This window comes from Netta rufina (assembly GCF_964035555.1).
Source record: "Netta rufina genome assembly, chromosome: 34".
Taxonomy (NCBI): domain Eukaryota; kingdom Metazoa; phylum Chordata; class Aves; order Anseriformes; family Anatidae; genus Netta; species Netta rufina.
The window spans coordinates 636,671-656,012 of NC_140158.1; the positions used below are offsets into that span (position 1 = coordinate 636,671).

At 45.1% G+C, this 19,342-nt stretch overlaps 1 protein-coding gene across 1 annotated transcript; it reads right to left on the reverse strand.

Annotated features, from left to right (window-relative positions):
• Positions 1-8,103: 8,103 nt before the first annotated feature.
• On the reverse strand, positions 8,104-17,396 carry LOC311220557 (zinc finger CCCH domain-containing protein 11A-like; the record flags this gene model as incomplete). The annotated part of the gene is given in 18 exon segments (XM_084304119.1): positions 8,104-8,371; positions 8,916-8,977; positions 9,392-9,561; positions 10,202-10,394; positions 10,971-10,976; positions 11,084-11,160; positions 11,384-11,875; positions 12,395-12,460; positions 12,664-12,765; positions 13,032-13,094; positions 13,829-13,939; positions 14,234-14,314; positions 14,820-14,939; positions 15,487-15,576; positions 15,579-15,689; positions 16,120-16,243; positions 17,021-17,140; positions 17,343-17,396. Coding segments are annotated over 18 exon segments (2,310 nt in total).
• Positions 17,397-19,342: the final 1,946 nt, after the last annotated feature.

Here is a 19,342-nt window from a genome sequence, read left to right on the forward strand (position 1 = left end):
TCTACAAAAGATTTTGATGAGTATGCCTTTGAGGCCGATGCTTTGTAACATGAGGGATCTGGGGGCCAGCACACAAATATGCATACGTATGTACATGCATACAGGATAAACATATCTATACACACAAGCGTGCACAGTATATGTTGTATGATCTCCATATCGAGAACAACTCGTAGCCCTGATCAGACACGTAGAGTTGCAATCAATTAACAGCAGCAAGACAGCAGATCACGGGTACAGCAAGCTTTGAGAGGCAGGGGAATGCTCACTTTGCCAGTGGCATGGCTTCATGATACCAAGGATTTTGAATTAGTTTGATTTTTTGGAAGCAATTTGGTTTTTCTTTCTGCGCTGTAGCAAATACCACAGGTTTGCCATCACGTGCTGTTCCCTAATCCATATATCCATCATCATCCATTGCTGCAGGATCATGAAAGGTTAGAGAAGACGACTTAGGTCCAATTTAACAGCCAATGATTTTTCGATGAGCAGAGCTGCAACAGATTTTATTTAGCCACAAGCAGTTTTTTTTTCTTTTTTTCTGATATGAAGCTAGAAATTTTGATTTTTTTTTTTTTAAAGACACTAAATGTCACAAAACCTGCAACCAGACCAGATAAAGTTCAAATTAGAGTGATTCTGAATCCTTTCATTAAAACGCTGCACATTTCTGTGCAAATTATTTCTGACTCTTCTGGACAAAAGTGGATGAAATAGTTCTTACAAATTCATAATAAAAGGTTGGAAGCTTTTACTCACACAAACACTAGTGAATTTTCCAGGAAATATTGTTTTGGCAGGGAATTTTCCCAAATCTAAAATAAAGAGAGGAAAAGTTGGGTTCTCATATTAGTTACTGCTTTTGACTGCTGGACAAAGGGAATCAAAACAGTAGTTAAGTGCAAGGTTTCCTTCTCTTCTTTAGTATGGATAGGAATCGTCACTTCGGACCTTTAGCACCTTCAGAAACACACCCAGTGCCATGCAGGTTCCTCTGCAGCTACTTCTAACAATTACTGGTGCTCCTTAGCATGGAAGTTTGACTCAAAACTCTCTCCAGATTTAGCTCTTTTGACTGCCCAAGGAGCTCATCATTTTGCTTGTTGCCTTCCATTTTCCTGAACAGACCGGGAACGCTGTTCAGAATCTGAATGGATCTGGTCTAAGGAATGGGAAGAAAGCAAAACCAACGATACCTTGCAGTATTCCAAATTCCAAAAAAGCAGTCTCATTTTAAAAAGGACCTCAAAAGCTTTTTTTTTTTTTTTAAACTGACATCTGCCAACATAGCAATCCAAGCGCTAAACCAACTGAAGTTGCCCCTGAAAGCCTGAATAAAAGTGAGTAACTCTGGTGCACTCAGCAGGTCTGTAATAGAAGTCGGTTTGATTTTTCGATTTCTTTTTTTTTTGCTCCAGGGTGCTGGTAAAATTTTTGCATTAAGAGATTTTGAACCTTTTGTACCAAAGAATTAGAGATGCGCTACAGTGCCAGTAGCTGGGGGTCTGGAAATACACACCAACAAGTGTCATAAGCTTTGCCTTTGCTGAAGGAAGATGAATAGTACAAAGAAAATCTGTCTAGTTTGTTTTACAAGCTTGTCTTTCTCAGTACGGAACAAACTGACCTCCCTGGTCTAACTTTGCAGTTGCCTATTCTGCCTTTGTCCTGCAGAGAAGAGCAAGAAAGGAACAAATCTATTTTTGCACCCCAAAAACGCATTAGAGGAGGATTATCACACCCACCTAAGGGTACTGCCTTGTTTGTTTATAAAGCACAAAGCATTTCTCTTGGACAGTCTCTGTTGCTGGCCTGTTTTGTGCCTTCCATTTATAATAAAGATATTAAGATGCTTACCCTTTGTTTTTTTTTTTTTGTTTGTTTGTTTGTTTTTGTTTTTTTTTTAAAGAACAGTGGAAGTGGAGAGTCGGATGACAAGCAAGAACAAACACTAGAAACTCCTTGTTCTGCCCCTGCTTTTTAATCACCCAGCATCACCCCGGCTGCAAAGCAGCCTCTGCTGATTTACCTGCTTGTTAAAGCACCCCACAGGCTGCAAGTGCGGTGTGCTAGGTGTCAAGTTATATTTAACGGTGCACACGTAACCATTCATCTTCCCACAGTCGAAGCACAGAACAGCCTCTTGCTAACAGAACTCATCCCTGCTGCTGCAAGAAACCTCATGGCCTGCAGGAAAACCTCAAGCTAAGAGTTCCAAAGCAAAAGCAGAAAACGCATCATTTGTACTCTTTCTATTTGAGGGAATTCTAGCTGCTAAACGCTGCCTACATCTGAGGGCACGTTCTGAGCCTGGGGGGACGGACACTCAACACCCACTGACAGCAGGAGTGCAAAGATGCCAGCCAAGAAGGCAAAGGTTAGAGCTGAACGCTGCCTCAGCTTCCTCCAGCAGCCAGCTGGGGGTCACCTTTCACCATGCTCTCTGAGACTCTGAGCCCCGAGTTACCGCAGCCGCCACGTACAGCTGCTCCTTGCTGGCCCAAACTATTTGAAGAGTCTTCAAACTTCAGGGACCTGTTTTATGACAGCCTCAAGATCAAATTCATCTGTTCCTGAAGGCGCTGATCGTCCTGCTGTTTCTGTAGCTGTCAAAGAACAATCCTGAACTGAGGCACTCGTCTGATCAGACAGTGCTTCGGCACAGATTTGTCTTTAGCTTGACACATCAAGGTGAAGAGGAATCGATTCTTGCAAGCAACCTCTCAAGCAGGGATCTAATAAGGTGACCAGACGACAGATCTGTTGTGCAGATCTGAGCACGTCACTCTGCAGGGAATCACTTTCAAGCCTAAGATGTTTCACCCATCTCCCTGCCCCAGAGCGACACAAGGAAAGCTCTTAAGCAATTGCTAACCTCTTCTCAGTGCTCACGAGTCCCAAATCACTGATTTTACAATATATAAACCATGGCAGCTGGCACCTAGTTGGCACACGGTGACACTGCACACGTTGGCAGTGTCGTCAGGAGCTGGAAAGTCAGGGGTGAGGGGGTTAAGGGAAAACCACACATCAGTTTAGCAACTTGGCTCCCGTAGGATACTTCCTACGGCAGGAGTTTTAGCAAAGTCCCTCCCTCAGAGGGACCTGCTGGCTAATTAAAACGGGACTTCTGCTGGAGCAGTCAGAAGGCAGCAGGGTATCAGGAGATATCCAGTGGGCATCACTGTCAGTCTGTGGCAGTTTGGGGTCCAGGTATCAGTGGTTATGTGTGGTTTTCTCTGCTTCACTTTCTCCAAAGCTGTGAAAAAATATTTCTTTTACAGCACTGTACAGTCACACTTTACGGATGGAACCGGCTGCATCAACTTCCAGTATGACGGTGTTGGAAAAAGGTGCCTTTGGTGGTCAGGAGCACAACAGCTCTGGTGAGGTGTTATTTAAGTGTGTTCTTACATCTGAGTTTCCTCATAGCAGTATGTAGCTGAGGGGGTCCAGGTTTCCCAGGTAAGATTTATGTTTTTTCTCCTACCAAGCACCAGCTCAGTATACAAAGCTCTGTTAATAACACCCAAGCATGTAGATGTTAAACTGAAACTGCTTTTAAACCTATTTGTTGTTACGAAAATAGCTTCATACACCAACTTCACAGGGTAAAAATTCACATGGAAGGACAGAAAAACCCAGAAGCGCTTCCTGAGCTTCAGTTTACCAACAGCACCATCGGATTTAGATCCTGGCTGCCAGGCCAGGATGCAGGGTCTGTAAGCATTGCTGCGATGTGCAAGTGCCAAGGCAGGTTTCTGGCCTGCCCTGACTAAAATACCTTTTTTTTTTTTTTAATACAAACAGCGTGCCAGGTACGCTGTAATGCCAATGTGCCAGGTCAATAGAGGATGTCAAACAACAGAGGCGTTTATCCTAATTTCTGGCATGAAAACACTTTTAACAGCATTCTTTTCATGAAGAAACCCCTCTCTATCTTCTCCAATGCTCCAGGATCTGCTGCTGCTGCAGCAGCCGCGCTGGTACAACCCACATCTTTGCCAAATCTTTTTTTCATAATTGTGCTTTACCTCGGCAATGTTGAAGTCACTCCTCTTCCTCCTCCAGCTGAGGAAGCAGCTCGCTGGTTCTGCCACACCACAGGTGCGGAAGCGAAAGCTGGGAACACAGGAGTCAAACTCTCAGTGCTCACGAAGCCACCAGGGCAGAGGGCTGACCCAGAGGCACCCCGGATCCGCTCTCCCTCCCCGCTGCGAGGCTCGCAGCAGCCCCGACCCGAAGCGCACACAATGCTTCGCATGGTGATGTCATTGCTGATTCTGAGTCCCCAGGTGAGGATCTGCTTCACCACTCTCAACGTTGGTGTTGTGTTTTTTTTTTTTGTTTTTTTTTTTTCTTTTAAACATTCACAGCTTATGGGAAACCATCAGGTAAACCACAGATCGCTAGGGAAGAAGTCCCACACGAGGGAAGTCCGTGCTTTACTTCCAGGCAGTGGCACGTGCTTTAACACGCCGCATTCGACAAAGCAGCTCTCCCAGTTTTGCTCAGTGGCAACAGGCACGACTGCAATGCACACAGCTGTAGGCAGCACCTGCAGGTCCCAAACCCTTAACCCGTTTTTAGAGAGCACCAATTTTTTAAGCAGTGCTTTTCCCTTAATCCATGACCCCTTCTTTCCTTTATTTCTATCGGGTGGCTCTCCTCCATTTTCCTCCTCAGTGTCTGAGCAGACACTGGGAATCATTTCCGGAGGAAGGGCACTGCTGAAGCTCCTCCATCTACTCTCCGAGAAAAGAGAGTATGTTAAAGAATACACCTTTCCTTTCTTTTCCCTTTTTTAAATACAATTTCTGAAATCAACGCTGCGGCCTGGCAGCAAATACCTACAGGACTAAAGATGATTCCTTATCCTCACTGTAACATTGTAGTTAACCTCCAAACGAACCCATCTCCCCAGGAAGCGGCCATTTGAGATGGGAAGGGGCAGAGCAAGAGGAAGCTCTCCTTAGCCTAGCTCTTCCCCCAACACCACCTCGCCACCCAGCACCAAATTCAATTCACCTGCTCCGCCCGATCACTCGAACGGGCGTCCGATGCTGGCACACGCCACAGCAGTGGTTCTGATGTGCCTTAAATCACCTCTCCGCAGAGTATCTCGGGTCTGTATGCTCAAATAACGCAGTATTTGAGAAATAACGCCCAGAGCTCACACTCTGAGTGCAGCCCAACAGCACCGAAGCACCAGTAGGCTAAACATTCCGAACCTGGCAACAAGGCTGACCCAAGCAACAGCACGGAACCCTTCTGCACCTTCAGCGTGGACATCAGCGTAAGGAAACACAGACCTCCTCGATCCAAATTTTTCGATCAACCGGCTTGTTTTCAGCAAGCTAAAGGAGAAATAAAGGTGACAACCGGGTGCATCCAGAGTTAGTCAGATCCTGAAGGCAGTTCCTTGGGGGAACGGAGGAGCAACGTGCCAGATGAGGGCTGCCTTACAGCGCACCCCTTAGAGGCACTGCTACGGAAGGAAGGCAGAAGGTTGGAACTCGAAATAACTCGCAAGGCGCCTGTTAAGGGGGAAATCTTTCAGTTTTTTCTCAGCAGAACCTCCCCTCTTCCCCCCCCCCCCCCCCCCCCCCCAAGAAGGCAGCCCGGGGACTCTTTCCTTCCTTAGGGAGAGGGCAGGGACGGGGCAGGGTGGTGGGACAGATGGCCAGAGGGTCGGATGGACGGACAGACAGCCGGACAGAGGGCCCAGCAAGGCCTGACGAAGGGCTCAGGAGCGGGAGGGAAGGGCAGGGCGAGGGGAAGGGCAGAGAAGTACAAATCGTTTTTTCCTTGTGATAACTTTTCTTGACCAAAAAACACGATTGTGAATGAGGCAAAATGAAAGATGAAACATGGGGACGTGCGGATACTCACGATGATGCAGCCTTCTATCTGCATGTTCACCTGCTCATAGAGCCACACCTGGATCCTCGACCTCTGCAGAACGAAGGAGGAGAGTAAGTCGGGCCACAAACACTGAGCACTTTTGTTCTCTCATGTGTTCAGAAATACCTGCTAGCCACAGCCACGACAGCTCCCAAACGCTCCGAGGAGCAACTCTCAGGGGCAGTTTCAATGGGCAATCTGACATTTGAGCGTTATACCATCGGGTGAATACTACACATTCGGTGAAGAACACGTTTCCAGTCACAAGGGAACACCCCTGCACGCCCAGCTACACGAGGGGGAAACGCTGGGCTCCTTGTGCCCACCAGCACGCTGCACAGCTCTCCATCCCCCACAAACCCGTCCCGGGACACGGCCAGGAGCCGAAAACTCACCGAGGGGAATCCCCAGACCCTCCCCACTCCCCCCACACCTCCCTAATCCCCATCCCCGCCCCCTCCCCGCGGTACTCACGTTCTGCAGGTAGCGGAAGATGAGGTTCTGGGGCGCTGCGTTAAGGGCTCAGCACGGGAACAACAGTTCCGGGCTCGGGGCAAGGCCCCAAACCCCACAACGAGGCCTCAGGGCCCCGCGACAAGGCCTCAAGGCCCGGGCCGAGCCCCCAGGGCCCCAGATCCGAGACCCCTGAGGTCCGAGCCGCCCCCCACCCACCTCCCTGGCACCCCCCAGCCGCAGGAAGGATACGATGGGCTGCACAATCACCTTCTGCACCTTCTGGTCCTGCTCGCGGTACGCCATGGCTGCCGCCGCCTCGCCGCTCCCGCTGCCAGCACCGCAGGCAGAAGAGGCGAAGGCTGATGGTAGAACAGGGCTTGGGGTGAAGGGAAAGCGAGGGCAGGTGGGCGCAGTCTCTGAGCTCTCCTCCTCCTGATTTTGCTTTTTCTCCCCCATTACTGAGCTGGCAGAAGTCCCCGTGAAGTCCTTTGGCACGATGAAGGCCTGCGTGAGCTCCAGCAGCAGTTTCGTCGGCGGAGGTTTTCCCTGGTGGGGCCGGGGCGTCACAGCACACACACACACACACACACACACGGAGACGCGTGGTTTTGTCCAAACATTAAGTATTTACAACAAATTCGACAAGCGCTTTTCCTCTGCCAGCAGCAAATGCCTGAGGGCCCCCACAGCTTCACAAATCATAGCGGGAAGAGCCTACCATGCCGCGAAAAGTTCGGAAAATAATTCAAAATTGATCTGCTAGGGGAAAAAAAACGATGGCTGGTGGCAGGGTACACAATACACCCGAATCTCAGCTTTGTCCTCCACAGAGTCAGTGCCCATGCCCAAGCGCGATGCTGATGGCACCCGAACATTTGCTGTAGCAGGCAGCAGAGCCAGCAGCTCAGGGGAGCAAGTTTTAAAACCAAGAGGCACTTAAACAACCCTTCATCGACCCCGTAACTGCGGCAGAGTCCCGACTGCTCGCCCCGGAGTCCTCACACCAGCAAAAAGCACCAACCAAAGCCTGGGGGAACTTTGGTACAGCACAAGAGAAGGGAGTGGGGGTAGCGGAGCCGCATGGCAGAGCTGCTGCTTTTCACCATTTGATCCTCCCTGATAATTGAAAGGAAGGCTGGGTGGGCTGACCCCCACCCCCACTCCTGGCAGCAAGTTTGGTCCACAACACACTGGAATAACGATTCTGCTCCCTCCCACCACTACAGCTTCATCATCTGACACGGGTACAGTCAAAACAATGGCATACACGAGTAAAAGTCAAGAGTTGACATAGTAACTCCAGGATTTGGCTATCAACTGTCCGAGAAATCAGAACACCGAAGCTTCACAATGTGCCCAACATCGAGTTGTGCCAAGGGCGGAGGAAGGAAGAAGCTTTACGTTTAAGCCTTCAGAGCATCGCTCCATCAGAAGATCGATTTGCAGCCACCATGGCGTGCCAATGGAGATCTTTCTGTGCCAAAAGAAGTGCTTTGTCCTCTCGATATCGAAGGCAACCACCTATAGTTACAGAACGGATGCACAAGACCTTACCTCTGACCAGCAGGGAAATTTAGGACAACTGAGTGCAGATCCTGCCAATTTCTACCACTTCGGACTGTGCTTTAAGTCTCATTGCAAAGCCTCAGTTAGAAAAAGGATCACCTCGGGGTATCCAACAAGAAGAACAGTTTCAATTTTTTTTTTTTTTTTTTTTTTAATTCTACCATAGGACTACGCAGTTCAACTGTCAATCATCTCGGAGAGTTCAAGGAGGAGGTCATCCTCGTCCTTCCCTGGGTCTAAGTCGATTTCGGCTTCCAGTCTGCCTCCTGAGATTTCCCAAAGTAGCTTCTCAAAATCTTCATCCGCAGATAAGGGCGCGTTCCCTGTGGAACTCAGCCGGCGTGTCCGTGCCTCTTCTAGCTGGGAAGAAGCTGAGGTCGAGGTCTCGAGATCCATCTCCATCTGCTCCTCAAATCTTTCCGGGCTTCCAAGACGCACTTCAGGTCTTGGGAGAGCAAGAAAGAACAATCAGGATATACCATTTCTTAACGGGAAATCCCTTTCCTGCAAACCGGCTCTTAAAACTGTAGGCAAGCCCTCCTACGCTTCAATCTTACACAGGGATTGTTATCAATCAACCCAGGGCTACATTTAGAGCCCGATGCGTTACCAGGTACATTTTTCAGTCTGGGGGTTTATCTGTGAAGCCAGGGCACCTGGAGTTGAGGTGGCATTCTTGAGGACCAAAAGGCAGAGGACACTACTCATCATCTATCACCTCACGAGGAAGTAGAACTTCACCTCATCCTCGTTCAGGTATTCAGACAACCCAAGAAGTCACTGGAAAGCTGTGCTGACTTGCAGCATTTCAAGAAAGCCTAATTAAGCAATCCTGCTAGCTGCTAGAAAGTGGTTTCAGGTGACTTATTCCTTTGATGGATTTGGGCTTTAATTATCTCAGAACCCTCATTTTTTCCCACATGTGACAGAACTTATGTTTCCCTGGGGATATACACTGATTAAGAAAAAGAGCAAGTTGGGGTTGTCACCTGTTTGGGGGATTTTCTTCAAGTCTGATGGCTGGGACGTGCTCCGGCACGTCTGAAACACCCTAGAAAGCAGCAAAACAGTATTTATGACACATGGGTAAAAGATTCCTTAATAGCTTTTTCCTCCACACTGCTTCTCCTCTGGCATTGCGGAGCCGTGGCCAAAATACAAAAGCAAGGTGCTCCTGAAGAAAGTTCACATTCACCTGGAGGTTACTCATGATCTTGTGTCTTTTAAGAACATGGCATTAATGGACAAAATCCCCCACACCAGAGAAATCACAGCATCAGAGTACCGGTTAAAGAGTGCCATTCATCTCATAAATACAGAAGGGTTCTACAAGCATCCTGGAGACAGCTACTGGATTTCAAAGGAAACAGAAGGCCTGCAGAACGTTTGAGTTTTCCACCTTTTCTCCTAGAGGAGGGTAGAAATTTAACAAGGGATCCATCTCTGCATTAGCCCCTGGCCTTACCATGGCTGCTTTTCTGGCTGGAGGTCCCATCATGTCAGCATCAAAGGCAGTCTGTAGTTCCACAGCTGCTATGGCAGAGGGATAACTCCCAGGTGCCTTACGTTTCAGTGCCTTCTTCTTGGGGAAAGTGACTTTCCCACGCGAAGGCTTCGCAGGTGTCATAAAGTTGGCTAGAGTAAAAGGAAGAGAGAACTGATACAGTCTTGCTCTGCCTCAGGAAAAATCCAGGTTCTCTTAATCATTTCCACAGTCCTTCTACACAGTTAAATGCATTTGGCCAGCACAATTACACCGCCATTGCCTGGATTCTCAGGAATCTTTTCCACATAGTAAACTCTGTCTACCAACAAGCCATACAAAGGAACAAAGAAACCGAAGAGCTACAGTAAATAATAATCCAGGACAAGGGACACCTCCGACACATAGCAATCCTAAGTGCAAGCTAGGTTCACAAATATAGACGGCTTTTATATTTAAAGTCCTGCTCCCGCTAGGAAAGGAAAAAGCAGCAGTTATAGTAGGACAAGAGTGTATGCAACTGTTGTACCAGCTTCCTCTCCCTTGCAGTGATGTCCCACAGTTAAGCTGTTCTACAAAGTCCACACTTGTAGTGTCATTTTCTAGTCTCCCGTTCCTTACCTAACATCTGGCTGGCAGGAAAAGAAACAAACTAAGAAAAAGAAAGTACACCCTTTGCTTCGTAGCATTGCGTGGCAAAACGCACCCTGCCAGAGTTACAGCATGAGAATTGTCATCTTCTGTCTGTATTTCAGAAGACAACCTAAGTAACTCTTAACCTTCAACACTTACTTTTAGCTTCCTGGCCCTGAAATTGAGCTGCCACTTTCCCTGCTGGTTCAGTATTAAAGAAGCCAGCAGTAGATTTGACAGCAGCTTCCTCCTTCCGAAGCTTCTCTTGTTGTTCTCTCTGTTGCCACTTCTCCCACCGTCTCTCTTCAAAGCTCTTCTCTGGACATTTACGAGTTCCGCTCTGCTGAGTGGGCTAGAAGGAAAGAAAAGGAGTGCATGAATAGGACAAAAAAAAAAAAAAAAAATCCGTGGAGATTTCGTTAAGAAAATCTGATCAGCAATCCCTCCAAAATGGTCTTGATGTGGAACAGCATATTAATCTCGTTCAGGTTACTGTTGTGTTTTTTTTTCTCCATAAAATTCTGCCTGTAGCAAGAGCCATGCTTTACTATGGACACAGTCTCACATATCTGCAATATCCACTATGGCAAGCTTCTTTAAACAGATAGGATGTTCTGCTGTACATCTATTTATCACATTCTTTTTAAGCAGCAGAAAGTCATACAAGTTCCCCTATACAGTATCCACTGACAGATTGATTTCCTTGAACACAGAACTCTGGCCTTCTGTATTAAATCCTTCATGTCTGACAGATCAAGTCAGTAAGAACAAAAAGAATTCCCTCCACGCTAACTGTGTAGATTTCAGCTGGTGCTAACAGGGTTTCTTTGTTGCTGTGGTATAAACAGACTGATTCCAAGTTTGAGGATTACAGAGCTGTCTGGAAATGCTGCTGGCGATAGGATTTAGACTGCACTGCAGCTCCTACCAGGTGCTGAAGGGTAAGAACACACTCAAGAGGGTGGCACACGGTGAGTAACAAAACTTGTCAGAATTATCAGAAATTGTACGAATGTATGTGTGTCTTCACAGAGGACTCACCTGTACATCAGGTCCAGAGGAAAGTTTAGGAAAAGGCCGGTTCAATTCCACTGTCTTCTTTTCTTCTTTTTCAGGTGCTTTAAAAAAAGACAAAAAAAAGTTTTGTCAACGGCAGAAATAAAGAAAGCTGGGTACTTGTTTCCTTTGTGCATTTATTTCCTTGTGTCCCATGAGAGAGAGAGAGAAAGGCTACAATGTGCAAGCCATTCAGCATTTATCCATGAAGCAGATCCTGAGCAAACTGAACTTGCTCAATATGGGAAGCACCTCACTGGGGCAGGCATTAAAGCATCTTATTACCTGTTAGTTTTGTGCTCCATAAAGATTTCTGCTCTGCTGGGGCAGGTCCGGGTAGTGCTGAGGGAGCTGGCACATCTCCTTCACTCTGCTGCATCCGCAGAGCTTTCTCACGCTTTATTTCTTCCAAGGTTTTAACACGTACTTCTCCTTCTGGCTTGACTTTTCCTGCCGGCTCCTTCGCCTGCCCTTTGCTGGGCCCGGACAGAGCGAGCTGCTTCTTGGACTCACCCTGAATTTTGCTCTTGCTATGGCATTCTCCTGCTTTTTTCTTCTCTTCTACCAAGCGATTATTCTTTTTTTCAGACAAGGCTTCAGAGAAAGTTTGGATGCGACCTGCACGAGCAGCTCTTGCCCCTGCGCTGGAATCTTCACTTTTACCATGCCCTTCAGCCTCGGCTTTGGCTTGAGTTTCGCGTCTCTGAAGAGCTTTCTCACGACGGATTTCCTCCAGTGTTTTCACATGGATCTCTCCCATCGGCTTAGCAGCCTTCCCTGTCATCATCAAGAAATGAGGAGAAGCACCAACATTTAAAGAGAGTCCAGCAATATTTTAAGTCTCCAAAATTTGTCAGAGCACTAAGGAAAACTCATCTTGACTGTTCCCAATAATGCATCTTAGAACAATATCCTTAGAACAACATTCTCCTCTTCCTCTGAGCCACTTGTATTTTGAAGACCAGCCCTATCCAGAGAGAACTGCTACACAGAAATGCTGCTTTACTTTATTACTTTTTTAGTCTGCATTTCAAATTCCTGCTCCTGGCAGTGGTTCTATTCTAATTGTACGTAACGCTTCACAGAAGCAGCTAAAAACCTTGACAAGGCACAAGTAGAAAATAAACACACACCTAGAGCCAGAGTTCTGATAGTGGCTGTCAGAAGAGCTTCAGCACTCAAGCAAGAGGCGTCAGTTCTTTGTTTTCGTTTAAATTAGTTTTTAGGGATGTATGAAAGCACTCCAAGTTCATGGAAAGGAAGGAGGAGAAAGCACATTTAATATCTAGCTGTTACCTCTCTCAGTACTGGTCTGTTTAGGAGGTAATCCCAGCCTGTCCTTCAGAGACTTGGGAACTCGAACTGCAAAACAGAAAAAGAACGAATTAGGGAGGCTGCATAATGTCAACTTCAGGTTCACATTTCAAAACAAGACAGGAAAGGTGACTTTGAATCCCAGTGATTACGACCTCAGCCAACATGCAAAAAGAAACATCACTGGAAAAGGACAAACAGAAAGACTAAATACAAAACCCAGGAATCCAATCCAGATGCCCGTTTAGTACCTGTCTCTCTCTTGGGTGCTTTGTCAGCATTTCCCGGAGCCTCTACCTTCTTCCCCAGCCTTTCAGCAAGGCTGCGCTTCACTGGAAGGCTGCTTACATCATCTTCAGAGAAAACAAGGAATATTGTAAGAACTTTTCTTTGCAGGAAGGTTTGAGAACAGTCAACAATAAGCTTCTCTTTTTCAAGCATATTTTCATAGAATTGCCTTTCAGCTGCTAAATGATTTATTTATTTATTTATTTGCCATTTCTGCCGTCAACACAGATCTCCACTGCAATGTATTTTCCTTTCATACATCACAAATACTCTTTAATGCAGTCATATATAGAAGGCAGCACCTACGTAACAGCTCGTAAAAAGTTCTTACCTGCAGAGGCTTTCCGTTTTCCTTGTCTATCAGCAAGATCTACTCGAACCACAGGTTCCTCCCCTAAAACAAAAGGGAATTTTTTTTTCTATTTCACAGAAACCAGTAGCCAACAGAAATGGTATCCTGTTAGCCCATGTCCAAAAAACCCCAGTCAGACACTCTTTTGACAGCTAAACCACATAAACTCATATTTTAACTATAATTAACATAGAAAAAAAATATTAATAGTCTCAGTGCTTGCTTCAAATTCCAGCTGAGATAGTAGAGAGTGAATCTGAGCCTGCTTGACACCTATACTTTGTGCAGAACAAAGCTGCATAAGCAAGCAGAATATTCTTAGGTACAAATGCTGAGAAATATTCCTTTCTAAGGTGAATGTCTACGAGTAAAAGTACTTCCACACTTTTTTCCTTTTAAAAGGCATTTGCACAGCTCTAAACAATTTATATACAAACTCCTGTCATACTGTGTCCACACCTGCCACTGTCAGCCTCTTTAATGCTTCAGAAATTGCTTCTTGTATAGCACTGGCTTCTACAGCTCGCTCTTCTCGTTACTCTTCTGTTTTTCAGTTACCCCCCTATTTGCATACTGACACTTTTTTTTTTTTTTCTCCTGCCGCTGCACTTAACCTGAGCACCAAATCTTTCCAGTACAACCAGGGACTTTAAGCATAAAAGCACGTTTTGAACAGAAGGCAGCACCAGAAGGCTAACATGGGTGAATTGTTTTAAGTATTGCTTAACCCTCCAGTTTAGGAGTAAGGAAATCAAAACAAAAGCATTCATTATTACCTTTCTTGGAAGACAGTGTCACAGTTCTCACCACTGTCCGGACATTTTCCTTTTCTGGAGCAGGAAAAATCATAGAATCAACGGGACGAAGAGAAGATCTTGAAGAACCTTCTGTTCAGAGCAACCAAAACATAAGGAAGTTTACCCAACATAAAAAACTATCACAAAGAACAAAAAACTTTAAATGATTTGTTACTGTCAAAAATACAGCAAGCAGAGCATGTAAAGAAGAGAGGTGACTAATTTGCCTCTGGTTGCCCTTTGAACTCCCATTTAGAATACCAGCTGGCTGAGAATCAGGTTGCTTTATGCCCCCAGCTAAAAATGGAAGTCTGTCCCTCAAGCAGCTCCCAGTCACCATCACCTGCCGTGAACAGGATAAGAAAGTAGGGAATATTAACTCACCACCGTGTCTCTTATTTTTTTCCTTCATCTTCTGCCATTTGATTTCCTCAAGTGTTTTTATTCCAAAATTCAGATTGCCCTCTGAAAACAGGAAACAGTTCATGAGACAGGCTTAGAGGCACTCACTGAGGACCACAGGTCCTCAGGCTTCTTAGCGCTCAGGAACTTTCTGAAGTATTTAGAATAAAGCCTGTCAACACTCCTCACAAGTGAAAGAGCCATAGAACCAATGGCATTTTGCCCCTCCTTTCATCCTTCAGGGTTCAAAATGTAGTTTTAATTTTAATTCATTTACACGATATTAGATCCCTCTATTGTTAGATATGGCTTATCAACAGTGGTTGCAAGGCTGCACGTGCAGCCATTTAAACTCCATGCTGTGGCCCCGTTTTGTTCTCCAAAAGTAAAGAAAAGGAGTTCACCTTTCTGACCCAATGGGCACATGATGGTATTAATGGCAGAAATGAGATCATGGAAATAACCGACTCCATTCAGCACCCCTACATTTTGTTGTGTTTTTACACCACACTGCTTTTGAGTTAACTGTCAAGTTCTTCTGATTTATCCTACTAAGGTGCTGGCATACCTTGTTTAGTAGTAATAGAACTGCCTTTCCGAGTGGAAATCACCCGTAATCCATTTTTGCCTTCCGCAGCTGGATGCTGGATGGGAGTTTTAGTTTCTTCTCCTTCCTCAGAAAGTTGGTCTGAAGGGGAAAAATCGATTCAGTTATGCATAGACCAGATTGGTCATGATTACGTAGCTCATGCAGTGACACTTCAGCCCATGGTTCATATAAAAAACTTTGTTGCTGTTTTGTGTTTTTCTTTGTTTGTTTTGTTTTGTTTGTTTGTTTTTAAACAGCTACACTGACCTGATGAACTCCTAAGTAGAATACACTAGGACAAAACATCTAGGACTCTAGATTCTCTCTGCAGCTTTAACTACTACACAACACATTGCTCTTCAGACAGAAAAAAGAAATTTCCTTCCTAGTTTCATATAGAACTTTACACAACAGACCAGCTAAAGCCAGGAGTGGTTCCAAGCTTTCCTCCAACGTTTCAGGTTCTGTCCACCGACTGCCAGACAAAGCCACCAGTGACCTGGCCAGACTGCCTGCCCTATTGCTAGTCAGACCTCAGGTCATCTGTGATTTACACATTCATTTACAGCACAGATTCCTTCAAGAACCAAAGATTTACACAATCATTTACAGCACAAATTTGTTCCAAGATCCAAAACATGCTCACCATCATCACCTTCATCATCATCTGCAGCATTGATTACAACTGGAGGGTGTGTAGGGCTTGGGACATTTTCAGAGTTTTCCACTTTCGTCACCCCCTTAGCTGTGGAGAGGGATTTGACTGGACAGAAAGTTTGTTTTGCTGCAGTGACATCTGAGCCACTTTCAAATCATCGTCCGCGGACTCAGGCGGACTTGGCAGTGTAGCTAGAGGAAGAGGAGGATCATCGGTAATATGGCAGTTTAAAACTTTGACCACAATGCAAAGAGATGGTAGCAAAGGCAGATAACCCGCACAGACAACGAGTTCAGCATCTCCTTTTGCCCATCCCATCACTGCTTACGCCGTGAACAATGACTTCCCTTCGAACAACAACACATCTCCCTACCACCCAGCAAAAGAGGAAACAACAGGAAGCAAACTGCAAGGCAAACATCACACTAAGCAAAGAGAAGCTGAGCACGAAAGCAGAAAACAAACACCAGCAGTACACTCGGTGCAGTACACCTATGACTGCAGACCTTTTCCTGCACTCACAAATGAACAGTTACCTGATGCCCCCTACAGGATTGGCACCCACTAAGTACTACTCAAAATTAATTCTTCAGCGCTTAAAGAAAAAGGACCTAAACTCACTCTTGCTTGGTGGTAAGAACTGTCCATCGATGTAACGTCCCTTTGCATGATGAAAAGCACAGTTGGCTTTCTGACAGCCTCCCGGCTGGTTCTCCCAGTAGCAAGGAATCTCACTGCGCTTTTTCTGAAGACAGAAAGAAAGAAAAGCTTGTGATAACATGCACCTGAGGCTTGCAAAGAGATGCACAGCTCCAGATCGTGACAGCTGTCACAACACAGTGCTGAAACATCATTCCAAAGGTCAGTTTCTCAGTTAAGTGTAGTATTTCTGGGCATATTCACAAAGTTTGCATAAGCTGTAACCACTATGCACATTTAGATTGGTCATCATTCAGTTTGAGAAGACAGGCACTCTCAGACATCCGTTGAGGGTGGGTTAAACTAATACACCTAGGATTATACTAGGATTATTCAGAGGGAAAAAGAACATCTGAAATTGCCTAGGCTAACCCTGTCTAGAACTACTTCTTGGACACTTAGTTCTGCTGCACCTTTAACTTTCCCCACTTCCTACCCCAGGCAGCTACAACAGCGTTATCTGAAGGACTGTGGGTCAGAAGAGACCTGATAGTTCATTATCAAGCCTGCTCCCATGAGGATAGAACAGCCTGTTTATTACCCCCCTGCTCCAGCAGGTTTTAGCAGTCTATTTAACAGCTATTCTGCATCTCTTGAGAAAACTGTCAGCATCTAATAAAAAAAAATAAAAATATCTTGCTAAGACATACCTAAGGCATTGATTTTATTTCCCTCTGCTTCCTCCCACCCCCCCTCTTGGTAACAGAAACCAGTATGATTTTGAAGCAAACGAATCTATCCTGCAAAAGCACAATCAGTACACCTACGGCACTGAAAAATGCTTTTGTTGATTTATTTTGAGAACACATCGTTAGGCACTCACGTCAATTTCCATGTGTCTGAATCGGCAGACATTCCTGAAACAACGACCCTCCTGCCACAGCTTGCAGACCGTCTCATTGCCCAGAGCAGCTTCGCAGTGGCGGTAGGCACATTTGTCTCCCTGGAACCAAAAGGAAACCAACAAGGAAAATAGAGTACAGCCTCAAAAATGGCCATGCTGCTGCCTCATGTTGCTACAACTGAATTCAGAATCTATCTGGTTCTCAAGTTAACCAAAGACCAGTGTGCTTCCTCCTCCTAATCTACTCCTTCCCGAAAAAAAAAGGGGAAAAAAAAGCAAGGCAAAGGAAAACCAGCCATACCTTGGTACAGGTAGAATAGAAATAGAAGTAGCAGTCGTCTCCTTGTTTAGACATGCCGACGAGTTCTGCTAACAAGCTTGGGTTCTCTCCACTGGGACTTCCTCTGCTCTTGGAGAGAGCTGTCTTCACCCTTGCTTGGGCTGAAAGTCTTCTACTGGCTTGTGATCGGTGAAATCTTCTTTTTAAAAGTAACCCGAAAGAAAGTAACAAGTGAAGAATAATGAGGAACGAACATTTTTCCAGCTTTCTTCAGTTAATCAAATCAAGTTATCAGTCTCTCGAAGAGAGCAAAGCCTTGAAATCAGCTGTTACATGAACTAACTAAATATTAAAGTTCTGTAAAGCTGCCAGGAGCTTTGTCAGCAAGCGTTCTCTTCCACATCCTCAATAATATGACTTGGAGCACATCTGGAAGCCTGAAAACGGAGTCACTCCTTAAGAAACCACCTGATGATACATGCAAGTCAATAATCAACTATGGCTACAAATAACTTCTCTAGAACACAGTTAGGACACATTAAACAGCACGTTCCAGCCACTGTGGGTCTTTGATTTCACCTACCTGGACAACCTCAGCAAAGTTATCGATCTTCAAAGGCTTCCAGTTAACTGCTCCTGTAGGCCCAACCAAGACTGAATCCGTGAATTAATAATAAAGGGGTAGGAAGAATTTTCCTCCTCACTTTGCCAAGGGAACCTCTCATCCACAATTCAAACATAGGATGCGCTTTTAAACAGCTTATAACTAATAGAGGAAGCAAGTCCATTTGAATGCTCTCTCAGACTGGACGCAGCCAGGGTTAGTTAGCTCTTCAAAAAAATAAAAACCAAAAAGCAAAACAAAACAAAAACAAAAAAAAACAGCGCATTTAGAGATGAACGCGTGATTCAAAGTGGCTGCAAAAATGAGGCTCCATCTTCCACAGCCGGACAATTTAACTTTTTTTTTTTTTTTTTTTTTTTTAATTTAAAATTCAGCATATTCCAATCTCTGGTCTTCAAGATTTCTTCACCTATTAAGAAAACACAAAAACCTTCCCCTGTCTTTATTACCTGTACAGCAAAAAACATACCAGTGCATCTAAAGCCACAGATGTGCATACGCATACACACATCTGTGTTTATGCACACACGAGGAGGGAGTGAGAGAAAGTTAGCGAGAGCGACAGTGAAAATCAGAATTTTTGCCTTTTCGACACAGAGAGCGCGTAAAAATTCTCTCATTTTGAGGGAACTAGAAAAAAATGGAGGCTCTACAAAAGATTTTGATGAGTATGCCTTTGAGGCCGATGCTTTGTAACATGAGGGATCTGGGGGCCAGCACACAAATATGCATACGTATGTACATGCATACAGGATAAACATATCTATACACACAAGCGTGCACAGTATATGTTGTATGATCTCCATATCGAGAACAACTCGTAGCCCTGATCAGACACGTAGAGTTGCAATCAATTAACAGCAGCAAGACAGCAGATCACGGGTACAGCAAGCTTTGAGAGGCAGGGGAATGCTCACTTTGCCAGTGGCATGGCTGCATGATACCAAGGATTTTGAATTAGTTTGATTTTTTGGAAGCAATTTGGTTTTTCTTTCTGCGCTGTAGCAAATACCACAGGTTTGCCATCACGTGCTGTTCCCTAATCCATATATCCATCATCATCCATTGCTGCAGGATCATGAAAGGTTAGAGAAGACGACTTAGGTCCAATTTAACAGCCAATGATTTTTCGATGAGCAGAGCTGCAACAGATTTTATTTAGCCACAAGCAGTTTTTTTTTCTTTTTTTCTGATATGAAGCTAGAAATTTTGATTTTTTTTTTTTTTAAAGACACTAAATGTCACAAAACCTGCAACCAGACCAGATAAAGTTCAAATTAGAGTGATTCTGAATCCTTTCATTAAAACGCTGCACATTTCTGTGCAAATTATTTCTGACTCTTCTGGACAAAAGTGGATGAAATAGTTCTTACAAATTCATAATAAAAGGTTGGAA